At 35.4% G+C, this 24,458-nt stretch overlaps 1 protein-coding gene across 3 annotated transcripts in view; it reads left to right on the top strand.

The window, feature by feature from the left end:
• Positions 1 to 24,458, top strand: part of cadm2b (cell adhesion molecule 2b) — a 137,262-nt gene that overhangs the window by 77,236 nt on the left and 35,568 nt on the right. For 2 of the 3 annotated variants that reach the window (XM_017416464.3, XM_017416465.3), the window contains exon 2: positions 19,313 to 19,339. The exons of the other annotated variant lie outside the window; for it this stretch is intronic. In XM_017416464.3, the coding sequence (XP_017271953.1) occupies positions 19,313 to 19,339 (27 nt within the window). The remainder of the gene's footprint in view (positions 1 to 19,312; positions 19,340 to 24,458) is intronic. 3 annotated transcript variants of the gene reach the window in all.

The raw sequence follows: 24,458 nt of genomic DNA on the forward strand, positions 1-24,458 counted from the left end.
TGTGTATTTCTTACTCAGTCGTACAGAGAACATGATTTATTTGACTGATATTTTTACCTGACCTAATTGGACATTATTCACATAACGTTTGTGACAAGTGCAAATGTACCTGAGGAATTGGTAGCCGAAGAAAAGTTAAATGTTATTCCCCAAAGACATAAAATGGAGATATTCAAGCTTTACAGTGGAGGATGAAACACTTTGTTTTGCTGTCCTTGGTTTGTGTTATATTTCCAAGCTGTCAGCTGAACCACACAGACTCACAACAGCAACAAACTCCTCTTCACACTTTCTTTTTTTTTTCCTGAGCTTGGTCATTTGATTGTAGCCTCCTAGCTGTGACCGCTCGTGGCCAGACGAACTGATGTTCTGTCAACCATGTCAACAAATCATTATAAATTTGTGGTTCACTTTTGATCATTCTGCTGCTGTTCTAACCTTCACTTTTATTGCTGTTCATGTGTAAAATGGTGTTTGGGCTGCAATCTGCTGTGTAGTATCAGCTACCCTATAAAACCAGAGCAATCTCTCTGTGCAGCTCTGTTAAATTATGTCCATATCACAACAGAAAAGTCAGTAACATGGCTGGAGATGGTATTAGTATTGCACCGTACTGCATAAACTATAGTCATCCTTGACTTCATCTGGCATGTCATCTGTAATGAATGTTTCTTGAATCCACAATTCCTGAATCTACAATATCACAGCCCACTCGTCTTGAAATTATTACGCCCAAATGCCTCAGACATATGGACATGGTAGTTGTCATCTAGTTTGTCTTATCCAAAAATTTATTCTAAAATGAGCCTTTGTGCTTTAAACATAAAGGATTTTACTTAATGTTCATTTGGAAGTTATTTCCCTTCTCATAATATACCCGATACATCTTTGTAAAGAATGCTAAAAAGTGTTGCTTGTTTTGCTTGTTCAGTAAAGTCTGGAATATGTTTACATTAGAGAATTGTTACTATTAGAAACACATCATTTGATACAATTAGAATGTTTTGTTAATAAATAATTTATTTGAAACTCCTGCTTCAAAAACATTTTTAAACTAGTGAAATTGCATTTTCTGTGAGAATGCAGTGGGAATGCTGAGTGCTGAATGGCTTTGCTGAAATTTTCTAAAGAAACTGAAGCTGAGTAGTGGAAAGTAGCAAAAGGCTAAGTAGAAGCTAAACGTAGCAAAAGGCTAGAAGAAACGGAAGAAAACAATTGTGTGAAAACTGAATAAGCATTCACACAATTCCCCTCCTTATTAGGCATTTAGAATACATTAAACCTTCCTGGGACACAGATAGAACCTAATGTTTCCAATTTTTCAAGGTTAATCTCTCTGAACAGCTAACTGCAGGTAATCAATCTTTCTGGAGGAAGGATATTCTCTCTGTCCATCTTGAGAAAAGTGGGATGGAGAGCTTAGCTAGGGACATCACTTAGAGAACACCTCACCCAACTCTGCCCTCTCTCCGGTGGCTTAAATGATACTTTATAGAGAGGTGTGTGCAGCCACTTTCCACGCCATGCATCCAACACTGTAAACACAGCACATAAGCTCTGGATTTTATTTTAAAGGAAAACATGGAGCCTGTAAGATGGATAATAAAAAATAGTAAACAGCATTGCAAGCTTTACTTCTGTGAGTTGCATGCAGTAAATGAGCACATGAATAACAGTCGAAACCCAAAAGCCCTTTGTAGTCAAGGGCATTCATTGTGCAGCTTCACTGGAATGACTGCTGAACTGACAATGCTGATAAAATTGAGGATCTTGTTTTTCTGTCAACAAGGTGACATGAGCAAATCTGATGATTGTTAGTCTATGAAAGCAGCGATCAGCAAGACTGTGATGGATATCAGTTATGACAGTGCAAAATTACACACAACACAGGCAGCAGAGAAGTGAGTGAAAGAGACACTTGTTTGTACAGGCGTTGAAATCAGAACATGCTGAAGTTGTTGTATTAAGAATGTAAGAAGATAGTCCTGGCAAAACCAGTCAATAGTTGTGTATTTTGCTATTTCCTCTGGAGTCAAGAGTAAAGCCCTGAATACATAATTCAACAAAGCCAAAGTAGTCCAACAAGCAGCAACTCCTGCAAGACCTATTAGTATGAGCTGCTTGGGCTGAGCACAAAACTAATTCCAGTTTTTCCTCAGTGTTGCTACATGGGGAATCAAAACTGGCAGCAACATGAAATTAAAATAGCAGGAACTTGCTCTAAATGTACAAAGAATAAAAAGGAACACTTTCTGTGTGATTGCAATAATGAACATACTGAGTCTTATCTTGAAGCAGTGTCTTCACCCTTAGACTTTGGCAATTGGTGGATTAGAGAGCTATAATTATCGAACATGGTGTGAGAAAATGGTATTTACTGGCTTTATCTCAGTTCATGATGTCAGCCTGACTCGATTAGCTTCTTCAGTCAGGAGTGAATGAGGTTATGGGCCTTATCAGGTAGGATTGTGCCTGTGAGCTGTTTGCTGTTTGCCTGTTTGCCTTTGTCAGTCATGAAGACCTTCTTATTGATGGCTGAGGTCTAGAAGGCTAAACCGATATTACAGTTTTTAATGGCAGCTGTGCAGATACTGTGCTCCCCTTACAGCTCAGTCAACCTTTGTTCTTCCTGCCTCCAAGCAAACATGTCTTTAATCAACTTCTGGACCTTGTGCTGAAGAGTATCTTAAAAGATATGTTAATAAATGCGAAGGAAAGACATTTAACTGTGTGTCCATAGGCAATGGCTGATGGTTTAAGACGTGAAAGCTTTTGCAAAACTGCTATCCTAAAAAACTTCTATTTTTCCCTGAATTCTAGACTTTTAATCTGTTCAGGCAACATGTGAAGTGGACAGACTGAACTGGTGATAAAAGATTAGGTTTTTAGTTGAAGATATCTGTGGGCGTACACAAAAAATAACACCAAGCATATGATGGATGAAGGGAATTCAGAGCCACGTTGGTTTTTAATAAGAGTAATGTTGGACATCCAGGACTCAGCAAATCTTTTCTTATCACAAGGGAGTATTATGAAAAACCACAAGATGTTTTGGGCGTCTTTACTGAAACAACCCCACATGACAGGGATAAAACATCAATGAAGGCACAAACTGAGAGGGCAAGAAATAACCACATTTTTTTTGACAAAAAAAAAAAAAAAAGATCAGCTTATGACTTATTTCCATTGCTTTTTATTACATAAAATATCAGAATAATCAAAAAAAGCAAGGCAGACGTGGTCAGTTCAGTAACTTTTCTGTTGAGAGAAAAGTGAACAAGTTCACTGTTTAGCTCTATGGTATATTTATTCATATGAATCTCCAATCTTCTCTGAGCAATTTTTGTGTGATCTGAATCATGATCGGCTGCTATGCACTTGACTGGAACTGCTTTTGTTTTCCTGCTTAAAGACTAGAAAAAGTTTATTGTGTAAATACATGATGTGAATAAGATTTAAAAAACAAACATTTTTCCCCAACTGGCTAAAGAATGTGGACTTTTTTTTAATCGCCTGCCCTCGAACTCCAAGACACACTATTGTTTTGGTCAGTGTGTTTGTTTTCCTGTCGTGTTGGCAAAATATCTCATAAACTCCTGGATGTTTTTTTAATAAAACTCTTGTAAAGGAATAATTACGTATATGTCTATGATTGATTAACTTTTGAAGTCAACCTAATTGAAGATGGTCACCAAAGCCAATAGAACTTAGAGAATTCAAAATAGCTATAACTCGGTTAATTTTACAAAAGATTAATTTCATTTAAAATTTTGGTGCAGTGATAGCTCAGACTCATCCTAAACACACACTCTGAGTGCTAACATATCTTGTGAGATCTCACAATATTGCACAAGATTGTGCATCATTTTACAAGGTTGGAACAAAATGGCTCTAACTTCTTCGTCTCTCAATATAAGATGATTTTAGTTTAAATGTCTGACATGAAGGGTGGCGGGCAATATGAATTCCTTCAAGGAATGCTAGGCCTTTAATATACTCCTATCATCACTACTTCATCCTGTTTCTAAGGTGCCTCACAGCTTCCTCCCTTCAGCCTCTCAGTCACTGTAGAGTTCAGTGTCAAGGTGAATACGTGTTGTTTGTGTCGTCTTGGTGACGTTAAAGAAAGACTGGATGCCCTGAGAGCACAACTTAGAACATAACTGTTTGACAGGCTGACCAGGTGTGAAAACAGCATGTGGCCTGCCGGACATGCAGCATAACAGGTGTGAGGAGGAAGGCTATAGGCTTTTTTTGTTTTTTACTTTTTAGGATACTTGCTTGTTTCTTTAGGCCAGTCTCAATGTAACCCTCTCAACCTGTGTAACTAATAATTAGAATATTAACAGGGAGATTTCTTAATATCTGTCATTTGAAATGAAGTCTGAGATACATACTTAAAATCTGTTATTGAAACCAGAAACATTTGTTAAATCTGTTGTCATACTTGGAGGGCCATTGCAAAGAAACCTTTTTTCCTTAATTCTGTTATTTGGGAAAGCAGACACTGGAGTTTGCTCTTTGAGTTATAAATCCTGTTATTTTCTGTTTTTGTCATTGGTTGTTTTTTTTTGTTTTTTTTGTCTGCCTCCTAGAATAGCTCATTATCTCTCACATGTTATATGCATTTCATAAAACCTCAACAGAAAATTATTGTTAACTCTTTAAAATACACAGATTATTGTAACATTATTATTATTATTATTATTATTATTATTATTATTATTATTATTATTATTATTATTATTGGAAGTAAATAAAAATTATTTGCTCAGATTTATTGATTTATTGTAGCACAACAAAAACAAAGATGGTTTGCAATTTTGTGTCAGGTCAGATGAAAGAAGTCAATGTAACAAATATGTTTTAAGTCATCAAAACTTAAAAATCTAAACGTACACAAAACAACTGAGTTAAATCTATGGAAATTATAGCTCGACTACAGCTGATTTGTGAGATTTGGTTGCGCCAACTTTTTTCTGAATTTTTTGAGGTCTGGTAAATTCATTATTTTATTAAGTTCTGTGAAGGTTTGCAGTGTACTCTTCCTCCAAACCTTTGTTGAGATTTCACTCAGTGCTGCTGGCCTGTTTCCAGCAGACCCTTTGTCTCATCCACAGCAGGGTGGGTCTCTGGTCTGGTGTCTGTTGCCTCTTCCTTTGCTTTCTCATTTTGATTGGATTTCTTTACATACTATATTTCAATGTTAAATTTACTTCTTTTTCCTAACATGAAAAAGGACAAGCATTTGCTTATGGTGGTAAAATACAATAACACATTGTTATCAATGCTTCCAAGCAGTGATGAAACTTGTTTAGTCGCACACAGTAACAATAACAGACACAACAAAAAGTCATTTGTTATATTTCTTTGAAAAAAGTAAATTACACTCATTAAACTGCATCATGGTATGTGCAGTGAATGCTGAATATTTGTTTGTTTTCATGATTTTCACATTGACACGTTGAAGCCAATTATTTGGTTTTAGCAGTAAAATGAAAGGAAGCATAAAAAGGAAATGATGGAGGGAAAAAAATCAACATCTCGCTGCAGAGAATTTCCATAAGAAAAGTTTGTTCACTAACTGTCTAAAATTGATGCCACTGAGCAGTGTACTGAATGCTCAAATCATTTATATTTATTCAGTGCACAGACAGGCAGATTTCTGACCAGCTGGCACTGACCAGCCTTGTCCTGAGCCAAAAACATAAAAGCTCTATTTTGTCGTGCTGATTCCCTTTTATTATGAATGATTTTAGATTTCCAACAGCACTCCTCAGGAAACATTCAGACAAGAAGTCACTCTACACCTAAGGCTGCCAAAGTTAATTATTGAATTGAGCTGATTTTTAGGCAGTTTGTTTTCTTGTTTTTTTTGTTTTGTTTTGTTTTGTTTCCTTTTCAAATTTCAGTTCAGCCAGTATTTCATCGTAAATCCTCTGCAGTTCTCCCTGTATCTTTGCCTGCCTGTATTTTGCCGAAAGGTGAAGGTGTGTGTGTGTGTGTGTGTATGCATTCATGTATCTCTCTGTTACCAAAATATCTCATGAACCGATGGAGAAATTTTAATGAAACTTGCAGAAAGAAATCATTGGATGCACATCTGCAAGTGAATAACTTTTGGAGTCATTCCAAATCAAGATGGCTGCCACAGCTAATTGACATTAGCAACACAAAAATGTCTATAACTCAATGCTAAAATTTGATGTGGAAGTAGCTGAGAGTTATTCACAACACATATTCTTAGCATGACATTTCATGGTATTGTATGAGATTATGGATAATGTTATTTTCAAGGTTTGACTTAAAAGGCTACAACTTCATGATTTCTCAACATAAAATGATTTGAATCTGAAACTTTGGCATGAAAGGAGGCAAGATCTGTGTATTCCTTCAAGGAATGTTAGGCTTTTAATTTATAATAATGAAATGGCTTCTCATATGTGTTTTATTGATCCAACTCGTAAAAGTGTCAGGAAACTGTCACAGTCCGTCTTTATTTCATAGTTCAAAAACTTTAGATCTTATTCTTTTTTCTGGTGGTTTGTGGTTGTCTTACTTAGCCCACAATGTCATGGTATCCAATGCCTCTTCACATAGAGATGATTCCTATTTTTAAAATCCATATTCATTGTGTCACTATGAATTTAGTGTTATATAATACCCTTGCTTTATTTTCAGGCTTCCTTTTGAACTATGGCTTTTGCATGATATTTCATGATATATACTTTTCTGTTGTCATTCATCTCAGTTTTAGGTCATTAAAATAGTCTTTGTGAACGTGATCTCAGTATAAACCTCTGGAAGAGGTAAAGATTTGCAATTTTTTTTATTAGATTGCTCAAAATGCATGATGGTGATGTGATCAGTGTTTGAATATTTCTATATTTACCAAAAATTAATGATGTGGTAGAAACAGAGTGGCTAATTTGGTTCATTCAGTGACTGACATATCTGATGGGTGAATTACATACTAGCTGGTATTTGATGGACAAAGATGTATTTTTAATACATTTCTAATCATCCAGGGATAAAGGATTATTATGTAGTGGTGTTAATTGACAAAGTTCTTTTTTAAAATAAAAAAGTTTTTTCTTTGCATGACATCCAAAACCACAAAATAAAAGATGATAAAACCCTACAAACACTTTATAAGGATTAAATCTATATTTCTTCTATGCAACTATCAAACACCTTTACCTTGATATTTATAACTTTCGATTGCTATTAGAAAAGAAACAAACTTCAAAAAACAAAATGCAAATTTAAAAAAAGGAAATATTTTTGAGGGGGATACAACTGCCTGTGGGAAAAAAAATTCAATCTTTGATTATTTTGTTCAGCATTAAAAGTCAGTCTCAGCATCCCTTTGTTGTTTATTGAAAAGTTTATTGAAAATGACAAATGAACAAAGTCACTTTTCTCTGATTGTAACATCTCCCATACATCATCTTGTAATTCGCAGCAAGTTTTCAATTCATGCTTTGTTGTTAGCTTATCAGTCTTTGTAAGCCAAGTTGATCTATGAAGCATGTATTGAGTAGGTGAGAGGCTTTAAAGATGGCACTTGTGTGAATGAAAGCTGATTCATTAAAGCAGTTTTTCTTTTTTTTTTATTTTGTTCAGAAGTACTCTCTGGAGATTGACCTTCTTTGAACATTTATTTCTGGGACATGGAACATAACACGTTTTAAAGATAAGAAAGCTGATATATTGTCAGGGTGGTGAGGTGTGTATTTCACATGGAGTTACATAAGGCACAACGTTGTTTTGCCAGAGAACATTTGTGTGAGTTACTGTAAGCAGAGCCAAGCTGTTCTCTTCTATTTTTCTGCCTTTTAATGATTTTGAAAACATCACGTTGCATTCACCCTTTCTATCAGTCTTTCTTCCTCCAGGGCAGGAAAAGTGAACACAGAACTATCATGTCATTCTTGTCAAAGTATAGATGCTTGATGCCACTGTTCATGCAGTGAAAAACACTTTATTCAACATGTGACATGTTCGCTCCAGTGTTTCAGAGGATGAAATCATACTTTTGTATAACAGAACATTTATTTCACCCTTTAAAAATGACAACACAATATGTGGTAAAATGTCTTAACTTTACAGGTCCTGAGATGTTCGCTTTGTGTTGTGCCAAGATTTGGATTTGAGCGAAAATGCCAATCGCATACAGTAATGACACTCCAAATTTGTGTTTCTTTTATACATTAATTTTTTCTAGACTTTTTGTCTGTGCCACTCTTTCCTTTATAATTTTTTATTTAAAAAGGCTAATAGAGTTTTTTATTGAGATTTAGTACTTGTACTTAATCTGCAAACATGGCAAATAACAGTTTGCAGTCCTTGTTCAATGTACGCTAAAGGAGAAAAAATATTTCATATATAATGTATAATTATTGCCCACCATTATGAAAAGAATGCTATTTTGAAGGAATGCATAGTACCTGCTGCCTTGCATGCTAGCATTTTAAACAAAGAAATGTGAGAGCTGTTTGCATTTGGACTATGTGTTTGGAATGATTCTCAGCTATTACCACACCAAATATTAGCTCAATATTTGTCAAAAATAAAAACTGACTCATTTTTGTGTTTGGTAAGGTCAATTAGCTATGGTTACCATCTTGAATCAGGTTGACTTTAAATGTGATCCAGTTAGAGATGTGCATCCATTGATTACATTTTGAGAGTTTCATCAAAATCCATTCAATGATTCCTGCAATATTTTGCTAACAAACTAACAAATGCACAGAAACAGGCAATTATATGATCATCTACCTTTCATGGCATCAAGTGATAAACATTTTTTTAAATAACTGTATCAAACTATCAGCAAACATTTAGGTATGTTTTCAAACTGATTCCTGTTCTCATGATTCCTGTTCTACACTGTTTTTTCTTAAAAATTCCACTACATTTTTCTTGTGTTGTATATGAAGGTATAAAGTTTGACAGTGCCACCATTATTCCAGACTAAAACCAGAGGATAGCTGTAGTGTGCATTTCTGCCATTATCCTTTGGGTTGTCAGATAAATCCTTAGCAGGACTTAGGAGTCCTGAATTGCCTTAAGCAGAAACCCTAATCAGCATGCATGGGGCTTCTGCAAGGCATCAGGGCAGCCACATAATGTCAAGCAATTTTCTGTACCAGAAGGAAACCTGATTTGGTGGAGAGCACAGGAGTAGATGGACTCTCTAAAATTACTTTGAAACATCTGAGTTTATATCAAATGTAGCTCAGCTGGACTGAAGTATAACCTCATGCCAAGGCATGGCATGCACAGCACGGCATGCAGACCAAACCCCTTCTTACTGGTAATGCTGAGTGACAATAGAACCGCAGGCACTGTGGTTTGTTTCTTTGTGTTTCTCTTGTTGTAACACAATAGAAAGATGTCTTTTCGTAGCTATACAGAACACTTGTACGATTACGCTAAATGTTTTTGTGCTTTAAGACATGATTGCTGCAGCTCATTAAGTTTAAGAGATCATGTTTTACACCGAACAGAAAAATGCTCATGTCTTATCATACCAAATTTCAAGTCTGAATTGTTTGTCACTGTACTGAAAACATTTTACAACTTGTCAAAAAAGTGTTTTGTGAGCAACATTATTGTGCATCAAACAGTACATGGATTCTACAGCTTTTCAAAGAACAATTTTGAATTTAACCTGTGACAACCATTTCATATGAATGACTCAAGCTTTTCTAAAGGTGTGACAGTTGGCACTTTGAAAATACATTTATGCTAAGGGACTGCTAATTGGTTAAGATTGGTCTCAGGTTATTTCATGTCTGTTAAAATGAACAGAATAGCCAAAATGAAATTAATAAAAAAGGTGATAATGTTCCGCTTTACTGGCATAAACCTAAACTAAACCAAGGATTTCTGACAATTTTTTTCTGCTGCAGAAAACGTTTTGTGGCAGACACCAAGTGTGCATTTGAATTTAATTGAGGTTTTACAGACATCCCATAGGTACCAGGATTGAATGTTGCTTTTACTTTAACAATAACTGTGCAACATGGAAAGATGAATAGGTATTATTTGTGTCATGGTGGGTACACCAGCTGTGTAAAATCACGTTGTTTTTTTTTAACTAATCAGACTGGTCTTCCAATGCTCCTCTAACTGGAGAAGTGGCAGCAGGCTTTTGTTACTTGAAGTGCTCCACAGGAAAAAAAATAGTAAAAACAAGATGAGTATATTGAACAAGAAATTGCTTTTTGGGTGTCTTCAGAAGGTACGATATTTGTGACTGTATTGCTACCCTTCAGTCTTTAAAAGGTGTATTTCTGGTGATTTTAATGGACTATCAGTCCAAATGCATATGTCCTTAAAAACTTTTATTACTTTTAAGGGAGCCATTGGCATTCATGGAAGAGTTAAAAGAACATTAATATTTTAATTGGAAATTGTAATTGTTACAATAAGTGCAATATGTTGATTTGAACCAGCTTTTGAGAACATCCAGTGAAACTCAAATAGCTTGAAATTTCTTGACACCGGTGAGACTCATTTAGTGCTTTCGTTGTGCTGGACACAGCTCTATTTGTTTTTGTGGAGTCACAAATTCATTTTAGTTAAAAAATATAAAAACTCACAAAATATAGTGTTTGGTGGCAGAAGTGATCAGCACATCACATTAGCTTTTTTCCAACCAAGACCTGTAATCTTCAGTTTAATGATGTGGAACTCACCTTATATCATGAAAAACCCACATTTGTCATGCTTTTGCTTTAGATAAGCAGAAGCATTTGCTCAAATGCAATTCTAGTATTTAAATCCCCTAATGGTTATATTTGAAAGGAAGAATCAAACTATTAGAAAAATGGATGAACACCCATTTTGAAAATACATTAAAATTATAACTCTGTTGCTCAAAAGCCTTCAGTTGCTCCTATCAGTTTTGCATTAGTATAAAATGAATACTAATGAACTGTGAAATGTTAGAATAAGCATTTTGAAGATCAAAGTATTACTGTCATTATATGCCACAGGCTTTGAGGGCCACCAGCATGCACAGGTGCTCTGGTTGGCTTTTAAAACTATACACTGTAATTCATGATGTCTGGATGGCTGCTGAAAAATGATGAAATGCTTTGTCATTAAAGGTTTAGTTACTGCTGAGTCGTCCTAGGACAGAGGTGTGGAACAGAGCCATGACCCCAGTGATATCCAGCTGAAGGACTGGACAGCTTTTACTGTTTTAAGAGACATCGGTTTGTGGTTGGTTAAACAAACAACCGCAAGAAAATGCAGCTATTACTTTGTGACAAGTTTGTTTTTTGAGAATTATTCTGACAAACAGATGAGCAGATTTCACTCTGTCACATTTGAAGTGGCACACAATGCAAGCAGGCCGAGTACAACAAACTAATGCATCTGCTGAATGAACTGGCAAATGTCCCATCTCTCTGCCTGATTATGAGTCTCCTTTTCTCCTTTGTTTTCTTATCTTTAGACAGGGACATGCTATTATCCATTTTATTGAGTTCTGCCCCAAACTGTGTTCATCCATACTGTGTAAGTTACTTGTTTATCCTGCACAAAGTTTTATCAATTTTATTAATAGTTTTTTATGTTTGTATTAACTTAGGTTCTCAGTACTTGTTTCTTTTGTTTTGAATACATTGATGTAGCATAACTCTCCCTAAGCACAATTAGTTTAGGTAGCGCTGAAGTCCTAGCTAAGTAAGGAGTTTTATTTTTGAATGATGGAAATATGGAGAAAGAGATAGATGGATTGGGGCCTTGTCTGCAACAAAGAAGGTGTTGGTCTGGTTTGTTGTAGTGAAGGAGCTGAGCCGAAAGTGTAAGCTCTCAATTTACTGGTTTATTTATGTTCCAACTCTCAACTAACATCATAAAGTTTGGATCATGCCCAACAGAACAAGATCTCAGATACAAGTGGCTGAAATGGGCTTCCTACGTCAGGTGGTTGTTCTCAGATTAGAGACAAGGTGAGGAGCTCTGTCATTTGGAGGGAGCTCAGAGTAGAGCCACTGCTCCTCTGCATTAAAAGGAATCAGTTAAGGTAGTTTGGGCATCTGCTTAGACTGTGTCCTCTGCATCTCACTGCGGAGGTTTTCCAGGCATGTCCCACTGCAAGGGGCAGACCCAGAACTCGTTGGAGGGATCATGCATCTTCTCTGGCCTGGGAATAACTTCCCCAGGAGGAGCTGGAGAGGTTCACTAAGGAAAAGGATGTCTGGGTTTCCCTCCTAAACCTGTTGCCTCCCAGTCCAACCGCAAACGAGTGACAAAAAATGAAAGGATGGATGAATGGATGGTACTTGTATGGACACATATGAACTTTTATTAAATATCAATCAGTCAGTACCTTTAAAATAATGCAATGTTTAATTGTCAATTGACAGCTGCTCTCCACATGTTGCTTAATAAGCAACAAATTAATTCTTGTCAAATACAGCTTTAGATACAGTAAAACATTGCTTTTTTTCTTTTAATTAAATGATCACCGAACTGCTATGCTCACAACAAAGTATCAAAAGGATTATTCAAGCTTTTCAAGGTTGCTACAGGTTATTGTTACAGGTCTATGTGAGTCAATTTTGTGACAAATTAAATTTTGACTTGCCATTACCACATAATGGCAGTTCACCCATTTGTTTGCATTCTATATTTCCTGTCTCAGTTTGTTTTGTTACACATGTTTATTTGACAGAAATAAATATGTGAGACTAACCAAATGGTTGCATTTTCATTATCATATTAAAGCAGTCTGATTAAATCAAAGTTCTTTTTATTCAGTGTTTTCTAAATTCAGATGACCGTCTCTAATACAAAAAGCTGCACATTTTTTAATGGCAGTGCCTGAGTTCTTGTTTATGTAAAGTGAAGCTTTTTTATTGTTTAGAGCCCAAACCACAGCTTCAAGTTCTTTAGCGACATTTTTCACAGCAGCTCATTAGTTATGAAAGTTGCCACAGAATGGGCAATACCTCTTATCTCTCTGAGCTGGAGGACAAAAAACACCACCAAAGTATGGCTGGAATGTTTTTTGCCTGAGGTTGCAGATGTTAGAAAATGTAGAAAATAACTAATGGATTTTTCCATTATTACCAGTATTAAAGTTTTTATGTTGCAGATTTTACTCTTCATGCATGTCATCTGATTGTGGCTTTCAAAATAAGTGAAATGTGCAAGATGTCCACCTGTCAATCAAACCACCATTTTATTCAACATGTGAAAGCGTAATATTGCTCACACAGTTCAGTAAGTAGAGTAAGTAGAGTACATGTATACAAAGCATTACTTCTTTCTTGGCATTTCAATGCAATAACTTCTAATTTACTGTAACAACATGTAAAAAAAAGTGACAGGGGATTCTTTGAAATTCAAGAAATTTACACACTTTTACTTCACAGTACGAAATATTGCAGGTCTTTTAAGGTCATCTAAATTTATGAACCAAAGCAGACATCTGCAAAAATTTTAATGATGTAAAACTGGTTTTAGCTTTAATAAATACACTCATGCATTTAACTATGAGATTGTATTTACAGTTAATTAAACACAAAGGAGAGGTGTGGTGCTTTTATTGGTTTTCAGGGAAAGTCCTGTTAGTCAGTGTTACACTTCTCAGAAAGCGTTTATTGATATGCTCGCCATGTGCTTGCAAACATTTCCAATTCACAGAAATGTGAATCTTATCGTGGTGTCTGACTTTGTCAACAGTATTGAATTTGCAGAGAGTTGGAGATTAATAACTTCCACATGAGGGAAAAATAGGCAGAGTGGAAGACTTGCAGGAAAGATTAATGAGTGTCAAAAACAATAAATTTTCCATTAGATAGAACCATGGCAGGCATCAACTTTATGATGCTCCCAGTTTCCTCATCAGATAAGAGTTTGTTCAAGAATTACCAAGAGATGACCTATTTTACAGATAAGCATTCTGTCCTTTTTCCACACTTCAGGTTACCACTGACCTATTTTAAAGTCAGAAATAGTACTTTTTTCCATAACGTTTCCTCCCAACCTCCAGCTATGGGTGCTATAATGAGCAGTACGGTTACTATTTTTACTGAGCATTTGGTCCAACTTTGAAATACAGATTTGCACAAGTGGCTTTCTGCCCTAAGAAAAAAAACATAGCAGATTGCATTATAATCTTTTAATTTTAGCACCAATAAGTAAAACATGCACATACATACGCATGCATACACACACATTAACACAGATTCATGTCTTTTAAGTAGTCTTCACTGCAAACATGCTTTAATTTATTGCAAGGATGTTTTCTCATCATTTATCAAAAATATGTAGTGAATAAACACACAACTAGCATTAATGAGCATCTTGAATATGCAATTTAGAACTTCAAAAAGGTCATAAAAATACTGTTAACCTCAACACCTGATAAAAATAGCTGGATGATAAATTGTAAAATGGGCTGCTTTATGGGTGTCTCTGTCTTTTTAACAAACAAATGCATCTGTTAAAGGGATAGTCTGGCAATTTTTAGGTAATGTTCTGGCAAATAGCCTACTAATAATTATTAACTAACTTATTAGCATGAAATCAGTCATAGAGCAATATAAAGACTAGGCTAATGGCTAGTCAAACCAGAGACCGTTTTATATTGTTTTTCAATCTATTTCCTCCTCAGAAATAACACACTGGTGTGGGAAACATGCTACATTTAAAAAAAAAAAAAAAAAAGATAGAATTTTAAAAATGGTCTAAATTGGCTAGCCGTTAGCCTAGCCTGGACAAAACCCTTCTGCCCATTTCTTCATTCTTCATGCTCTGTGATTGCTGTCGCAGGTGAAAACATACTATTTGACAGAACATAACATCAAAAGTGACCAAACTATCCTTTTAAGGGGAAAGTGTTTTGACCATGGACATTTTTAGAATGTGAACTGAAGAAGCAGATTGGACTTGTCTTCCTCCTCAGCTACAACTGCATATAACATATAAACAACACCTCAATTTGAAGCTGTTGATAAAATAGCATGTTGATACCCTGAGAAATCAAATTTGAGTTGTATTCATTTACACTCCTTCCTCACAGGATGTAACAAGAAACATCTACAGTAGGACCACACCACCGGTGAATCATTTCCTTTTTTTTCCGGTTTTCCTGTGTGTGTGCTGTGAAGCCAGCTTGGTTGGCTTTTTTCCTCAGATTTATACCAAAGCCATTTTCTAATTTTTCCAATACACACTTAATTACAAATGACAGAAATGTTTTTTTTTTGTTGTTGTTGTTTTAAATTTATGAAGATTAAATGCCTAAATAAAACATTCCATGTTATGTGAAATTGTAGTTCAAATTCTGTGTACTTATTTCTTATTTCTAAACACAAAAAAATATGCTTAATTTGGCCCGACTTTGATGTGTCAAGTCTGTTTATGTTTGTTCCTTTAATTAACAACACACAGACTCCTTCATTCTGCACAGCAGAGTTGAGTCCTTTGCACAGGCATAGATTGCATGTCGGAGTTGGCAGTTGGAGGTCGACTTTGAGATGTGTTAAAGCGCAATACTTTTTCCCAAGACACTGTCGATGTGGAGAGAAACAGCAGGAGGGCCTGGCTTCATTGCTGTCTCTTGACGTTGTTTTGGTCTATAAGAGCTTTCAGTCCCAAACACACATCGCAGACTGATCTGTAAACATCTTAACATTTTTCTTGTTGGAAGTATAAACTTCTGTGATCCAACCCCTACCTTTCTATTCAGTAACTAACAACATTTTTATGCTTTTTAGTAATGGTATTTGACCAATTGAACCATGCATGTTTTCAAATGTACAAATACTCATTCACATTCTTATACTGTATAATATTTCACATTATATAATATTTTAATTTATCACTTGTATCTATATATGGACACATTTTATAGTTACAGGCCTAGCATTCTGTGAAAGAATGCATATCACCCACCACATGTCATGACAGAGTTTTAAACAAATATCATCTTATCTTCGAAAAAAGCTTTAGCCTTCTTGGTCATATCTTGAAAATAACATTGTACATGATGCACAAATTTTAGGTCTGAAAAATCTGACCAAAACCAACTTAATTATTCACACTTTTTTATGGTTGTTTACTGTGGTTTTCTAAGACTGCTCAGCTATTGCGGCCATCTTGAATAAGATTGACTCAAAAAGTTAATCAGTCAAATTATTACTTTATGGTTGCAATAAAATCCATCCTGTGGCGTAATTACCACACTGAACTTTAGCTCAATATTTGTAAAACTGACTTTAGAGCTGTTTTAGTGTTTGCAACAATCAATTAGCTGTGGCAGCAATCTTGAATTAGTTTGACTACAAAAGATAATTAATTGTAGATGTATTTCCAGTGGTTACTTTCTGAGAGTTTTAACATAATCTGTCCGGTTCATGAGAGGTTTTGGTTACAACAGACAAACATCCCCACTCACACACAAATGAAAGGCTGATGATAATGAGATTTTGCTCTAAAGTGGAAAGACTGAAACAAGTCACATTTAAAAAAATAAATGTCTTATGTGTTTTTGTGATTCTGAGATGTGCAATATATCCTGTTTCCTTGGAGGCACTCTATATTTGAAGATGCTCTTATGTTTTGTTGAAAAGGGATGAATAACTAGATTGTATAGATTAGAGGACTTTCTGTGCTGTGAAGATCTACATTGACTAATTTGAACTTAACGTCAGTCAAATGTTGTGTTCTGATCATATCTGATGCAGAAACTATTCCTGTGTTGATTTGACACATTAAAACATACAGTTTTGTTCTTCTTGGTCATCAAATCAAACCTAGAAATGTTGCTTCTTTAAATTTATTTATAAATTTTTTAAAAAGAGTTCAAAGTATTTTATTTAGTTTTTGTCTGTGTGAAACAAAGAAAGTGTTTCCTTATATGAACAAAAAAATTCTGTGTATTTGCTAAATAAAGAAAAAAAGCCTCTTTTTTTCAACCAGAAGGATTTGCAATTTAACAGCCTCAAAAATCTGAGTCTTACCAGCAAATCCAAAGTTAATCTATTCTGTTCTAAAGCCCTGGATAACTATTTCCTGTCTTCATATGTTACTTAGCAAGTGTGCATGAAAAACCTTTAAGCACCTACTGTTTTGTAATGATTGGAGACAAACAAAGTTCAGTCTGTTGTGTTCTGCCATGTTGCACAGAAAGGCAAATATTACAATTTCTTGAATAAACTTCTCAGTCCCAGTGACAATGAAAGAAAAACAATTTATGTTTTTTTTCTTGGGATTAACTGTTTTACAGAACTTTTCTATAATATTAGTCACAAAGTGTCTCGAGGATGTAACCGATATGAAGGTGATAATAGGTATTCTTTATGCAAAAACTTACTGAACGAATTTGAACAATGTTGCTCCCAGAAAATTCAAAATTACCTCTTTTTTTCTAAATTTGATACTAATTTTTAAATTCAACATTCATTACTTAGTTATTTTCTGAAAAAATATGGCTTTGGGAGATCTACAAATCATTTCATTCTGCTTTTGTTTAAATTTTACACAACTTCCAAAACTTTTTTCAAAACTGGGGTTGGAAATAGAAATAAATCCAAACTGCAGGGAGGTTTTGTCAAATAGAATCACAAAAAGTAAATTGCATTAACAACAGCATCTGCACAAAGGAAGGTTCTTGTTTCCAATCTTGTCTCTTTCTGACATTTTAGATTGATTAGAAGCTCAAAACAGCCCCTGGGAGACATTTTTCTTTCAGATAAATGTAACAAATTGTACCATGACCAGACACAGCATGCAGCTTTCTGCTTACTCTTCACTCCTGAAATACTAGGTTATCGCCAATTACTCACTTTCCTTTTAACTATAAACATTTTTTACATGCAGCCCAACAGTCTTCAGACTGCTGCTGCAGGAGAACAAACAACTGGAAGAAGAGCGAAAGCAATGGGCCGGCATCCGTTCCCTTTGATCCTGACTAGAAACTAAAATGGCAGATGAATATGTTTGATTTAGTGTAAATACAACAACAAAGCTAAACCTCTGTGCGACATCATTTTAATGTCAAATTATGCAGAAATAGATCCCTATACTCTATACAGTTTAATACTGGGTGTTTGCTCATGAAATAATTATTTCAGATTTACTTTTGCTCAGTGACAGCAGCAAGAATTAGAAAAACAGAAAGAAAAAAAGCAGAAAGTAAATGTAACAAAGTTTGTACATCTATCTTGCTGTTTTTTTAAGACTGTCTCCGTTTTTTCCCCATAAGCTCAGTGCTTATAACCGTGGAAAATACCAGTGATGCACAGATTTCTAAAAAGATATTTTATGATTCTTTAGAGACTTTTTTTTTCTTCTCTGTGTTGGAAAGGTTGGGTTGTTCTGACTTTTTCTTTACAATATCCAAAAGGTCCCATAGCTTTTACTTTCTCTTCAGAAGCTCCTGTCTGATTTTTGTGCTTTGGATTGTTATTATACAGTGATATTTCTCTTCTCCCAGGCTTCAGGAATCTGAAAGTCATCTTGTTTGCCTGATATTTTAGTATATTTACAAGAACTCATGGTGCTGTCTATAAATGTCACATCCCAGCACCTTTTGCAGTGTTGCAGGCCCATATGGTACCCAATATATTAGAGCAACATTTCAACACTTCAAATACTCCAGGACTCTTCTGGTCAAGTTCATTCCAAATAAAAGCCCCAGTTTTAACTGATCAAATTGATCTTGTTTTCATTTTACTAAAGACTTTGCTCTATATTCTCATTAACAGTTTTGTGTTCTTTAGCTAAATTAAACTTTAAATTTGTGGTGTAGAATAAGCATTTTATTTTTTATTTCAATAAGGGTCCTCTGCAGAATTACAATCTTGTCGTTTAAACATCTGTGATGGACTAGAGACCTGTCCAGATTGTCCCCTGCCTCTTGCACAGTGACTGCTGGAGACAGGCACCAGCTCCCCGCGACCTGGAATGGAAAAGCGAATAAAGAAAATGGATGGATGGATGGATGGATGGATGGATGGATGGATGGATGGATGGATGGATGGATGGATGGATGGATGGAACATCTGATATGTTAACTATAATCCATTTAAATAAAATATGGGTTTATGAGATTTGCAAACCACTGAATTCTGCTTTTAATTAAATTTTTCACAACATCCCAACTTTTTTCATATTGATGTTGTAACTATTCTCAGTTTAAACTAATTTCACCAGATGATTCTAGATTACATTGATACTCTACATAAACTATAAGAAAAAAACAACTAAAAATATTGTCCTCGGTGTAATTCCTGGATAATTTAACTTATTTTCTTCTTGTTTTATCCCCACATGCTATCAGTGGCTGGGACAAAAAGCAAAGCGAAAGGTGAGTTATTGCTTCCATTTTCCTGGTACATGATTTATGTCGCACACAGTTTCCAATAAACAATGTTTGTATCAACCTTTTATTTCCCCCAAGAGCCAAGCAAGCATTAACATATGTTGCTTCGAAATGAAGCTTCCTCTGCATTTTTTCAGCATTGTTTCTCCAGGAGATGTTTGTTGAACCTATTTGCTTTTTCCCAGATACGGCCAGCTTCACATATGTATAGATTCACACTGGGGAGCTGCCTGCATCAGCCAGTCATTCCTCTCTGCATCAGTCGTATACTGTGAAGCTCCACTGGAGCAGCTGAGGGTTGTTCCTGATTCAAGGACACCTCAGTGGTAGATAAGTGAGGAGAAAATTTCTCTCACTTGCTCTTCTTACTCAGATGTTCCAAAACATACTGTTCATTTGGTCTGAAGGCCATCTGGTCACAGATTGCTTTGAAAACTTTGGTATTTAGCTTTCTTATTATAATGTTTAACACATTCTCCTAATCTAATTAAGGGCTTGGCATTCCTTGAAAGAATGCATATTTTTTGCTGCCTTTTAGGCCTAAGTTATGAACTAAAACCATCCTATGATGAGAAACAAAGTTAAATCAGTCTTAGTCAAACTTTGTAAAACTAGCAGGTCTCATGCATATTTTGAGATCTGTTAGACCTCATAGTATGTGTTAAGGATGACTCTCAACTACTACTACACCAAATCTTAACTAAATATCTGTAAATTTGACCGAGTTATACACATTTTTGTGTTTTCTAAACTCAGTTGGCTGTGGTGGCCATTTTGAATTGTGTTGACTTCAAAGGTTTATCACTTGTAGATGTCCACCCAGTGATTGATTTCTGAAAGTTTCATTAAAATCTGTCAAGTGGGTCATGAGAAATTTTGCTACCACAACAGAAAAATGAACATAGACACACATAAACAAAAACATGATCGCCCTTTCACCTTCAAAGGCATGTGATACTAATGTAGATATTTGCGTAACTCTAATTGATTCTGATCTGTTGCTTAATAAATTGTTGTTCTCGTAATACCTTTATGCTTTCACTATTATTGCCTCCTTTTTCATTAATATTAATTATTGACGATAACTATTGTTGTATATTTTCTGGCTTGTTAGTTAGGAATAAGCAGTCCAATCCAATTTAAGTTTAAGCTGTCATCCTCATGTTGTACTGTGAAATTGTATATTTGTTATTTTTAACTAAGATGATTCAGTCATACATTATTTAAGTCCGTGTAGAGTTTTTGTTTGTGCGCTTGAGGATTCTCTTTTTTTTTGTTGATTTTTCTCAACAGGATTTCAACCAAACTTACTGATTAATGTTGCTCATTTTCCTGAATGACTGCCGCAGGATCCTACCCAGTCCCCCCCACTCCTTTTTTTTTTTTTGGAAAATGCAGTGTTTTCTAATTACAGAAGTAATTAGAGGGGTAGTTTTTAATTAACAGAAGATACACGTTCAGCATTTGTACTTCTGAAATCTAGTTCAACACTGTGTGGCCTTTTTTAACAGCACATTCAGCACTTTAATTATGGTTGATGACTTGTATTAATAATTATAGAGATAATGCTATATATAACACATACCAGTCCCAGATATTGATTAATGGGTTTTGTCAACTTTCCTCCAACATGGCAGTATATTTTGTTGCATGACGTGAATAGGAAGAAGCTAGAATGAAATATCATCCCTCAGTCATCATACCAATTGAAATTAGGCATGTGAAGAGTTTACGTCAGTGTCAGTGAAAAAAGAAAATGAGATGGGAATAATGTAAGTAATTTGTGTTGTGTGACATTTTTTTTAGCATATTCAGGAAGGTTTGTTTAAACATAAGATTGTGTGTAAGGTATTTAAGAAATAAAATAGAATGGTGATTATTATGTAAGTCTCAAAGAATAATAATCACATAATCTTAAAGTAAAGTTTTGGTGCACCAAGTATAGGCATCTTATAAGTAATATCATCTGAGCTTTAACACAGTACAGTATTCTTAACTATATTCTAAAGGTAAAGTATTGCCAGTTTTAACTCACCTTTTTTATTGTTACATGCGGAAGAAAAAAAGAAAACTGCTAACAGTTTTCCCCAGCAGGAATACTTATTGTCAGTTCTGTGGATTTCCCACCCCCTGCCCCTTTCTCCTGCCTCCCCCACTGTGTGAAATCACAGGGGAGGACGAGGCTGAGTACCACCTCTCTGTCGGAAAGTTCACTTTTGCTCCTGTGACATTCAGTAACAGGCGCCAAACGCTTTTTGTTGATGGAGGGTAAATCTGACAGACAGCTCGTTCTGTCTAGGTTATTTCCTTTCGGAAAGACTTCATCAGCTCAATCAAGACACTGCATCATTTAAAATAACACTATCAGCAGAGACTATGATTACAATACTGAGCTGATACACAGCTCCATGCTCGCTTGTGGGTTATCTCACACACCTGTGTTGTTTACCGCTGATGGAAGCATTGTTGAAAATCTCTATAATCCTAGCAGAGATAAAGGATGCAGACAGACTAATGTGTCAAGATAAAAATCTTTTCTGAACTTGATACTTAATTTTTTTACAGACAAATAAAAGTCAAAGGAGTAGCATTCCTTGAAGGAATACATATCACCTGCTGCCTTTTATACAGTTTTAATTGAAGATGGCTGCCACAGCCCCATTTTGCTAAATGTGCTAATGCTTGGAATATGTGTTGAGGATGACTCTCAACCACTACCACATAAACTTGTGAAGATTTGGATTTTTGGATTTTCGGTTTTGTTGTTTTTGTTACGGTTTGTGGTTAGTGCTTCATTTTGGTTTTCCTGTTTGTGTTCAGTATTCACTCCTCCTCCGTCACTCTTTTGCCCTCCTTGCCATGCCCATCTCCACCTGTCTGTCGTTATCCCCACTCAACCGTTTCCACTTACCTCGTCAGCCTCGGTATTCAAAAACCCGGTCACTTCTCCCACAATCTGTCGGTTCATTGTTTGTTGGTTGCTGCTGTTCTCTGTGCCATGGTTCCTTGTTGCCTTACCCTGCCGTGCTTTTGGATTTTTGTTCTGTTTGAGTTGCTGCCACGTCAGCTGTTTGTTTTGTTTATTTTCTTTATTTAATAAATAAGTTTTTGTTTTGAAAATGAGTCTGCACTCAGGGTTCGTCTCCATCTCCACCCAGCATGACAAAACTTTACCTCAATATCTGTCATTACTTCTGCCAAGTAAGGTAGGGTTGGTTAGTTAGTTTGTTTATCTGTTAGCAAGACTACTTAAAGACTAATAAACAGATTTTAAGGAAATTTTCAGGAAACGTTGGGGTTGTGACAAGAAACAGTTTATTTAAACTTGGTGGTGATCCAGCTCACAGTTTTTCTGTAACTGACCCTATGGCCTTGGCAGACGTGTTTCTACTTTTGAGTGAGTTATAATCATCAAGATTAGCTGTGGCGTCCAACTTAAACTGGTCCAGTGATTTATAAGATATTTTCCTATCAGATAAACAGCAATGACGTTAATGTTTAAACAAAAGTTTTAGGTAAACATTTTGGGCAACATATCAAATTCATAATATGCACTGGTGATGACTCTCAGCTACTACCACACCAAATTTGAACTTGTTATCTGTAAAATTTTCACAACTATTTTTGTGTTTTTTAAGTTGGTTAGCTTGGCAGCCATTTTGAATGGGATTGACTCCAAAACTTAATCAGTTGTAGATGCTCATCCAGTAATTAGCTTTGAAGAGTAAAATTCAAATTCATCCATCAGTTCATTAAATATTTTGCTCATGGTACAGACAAACAAACACGAGCAAAAACGTTATTGTTCTGTCTTTGTCTTAAAGGATGAGTAATAGATAAGTACAGGGGCCATTTGTACTTGGATTTCATGCTGCAACAAAGAAATAAGCTGCACTTGCTTTACATGTGAATCAGTTTGTAGGCATAACTGTGTGCTGTACATGTACCCAATCAATCATTGTTGCATTTATTTTTAAATAGTGTCTGAATGAGAATGTGAATGAGAATTACTAATCTGGGCTCAAGTAATTACAGCCTGTAATGTTTCACCATAATTGTATATAGATTTTTTTGAGTGAATGTGTTTCACTCTGAAAGGCTTGTATAGCAAGATTTTTGACACGTTCCCCGTTGATTTTAAATAGTGGCATTATCTGAAGCTGACTGTGTTTGAACCGATAGTGGTGCAAATCACCTTGGAAAGGTAATTTACAGATTATCCAGAGTTAATGGATCTGATCTAGATTTAGTGTTAATTAGTTGCTGCCCCAAAACAGTTGTTTAAATCTCTCTCATTCACTTGGCTGATTGCTTTTAAAATTGCATCATTTACTGGGATCCACAGAACAGCAGGTTTGCCCTAAACATGGGATGCATTTTTGTTGATGTTGAACCAATAGGGCATAAATTACACTGCCAGTGTAAATTATTGTTCTAGGTGACAGATGTGACCTTTTAAGCAGAAATAAATTAAGTGAAATATGTTTTTGCCCATGTTGTTCCTGTTCAGGAAAGGTCACTCAACAAACAATCAGATATGATGGGGTTAGTCCACAAGGTAGCTGATAAAAGCAAACTTGTCATATCGAAAACAATTCATTTTTTAAGCATTTCCTAAATATTTCAGATATAAATCAAGATAATATATTGTTAGATTAATTACATTAAGGTTGCAGTCAGATTCATCATGCTGTTTGTGGTGCTTTTTTGTGTTTGTGCGTGTCTGCACTGGCATATCCACACACCCCAAACTCAAAAGACAAATTTTGATTTTCAAAGATTTTTCTGTTTTCATTGATTAGTAAATAATCCATGATTGCATTTTAGATTAAAAAAACAAACTAACGAAGCAGCTAGCAAAAATCACAGTTGCCAGAAATAATAAAAGTAGAGCCTGTTGAGGAGATCACTATTACCTAAATGAAACTCAAAACTTTAAAAAACCTCTCCTCACGACGGACCGGAAAATGCACAGAGAAACCAGGAGTCAAAAATGGTCAGAAGCAGTATCTTCAGTTTAAAAGATTTATTAGCCTTAGTACTAAGGGAGACATTCTTACCAGTTCACAGCAGGAACACCAGAAGATGTCTGAGCTAAATCACT

Source organism: Kryptolebias marmoratus, linkage group LG2 (assembly GCF_001649575.2).
Source record: "Kryptolebias marmoratus isolate JLee-2015 linkage group LG2, ASM164957v2, whole genome shotgun sequence".
Classification (NCBI taxonomy): domain Eukaryota; kingdom Metazoa; phylum Chordata; class Actinopteri; order Cyprinodontiformes; family Rivulidae; genus Kryptolebias; species Kryptolebias marmoratus.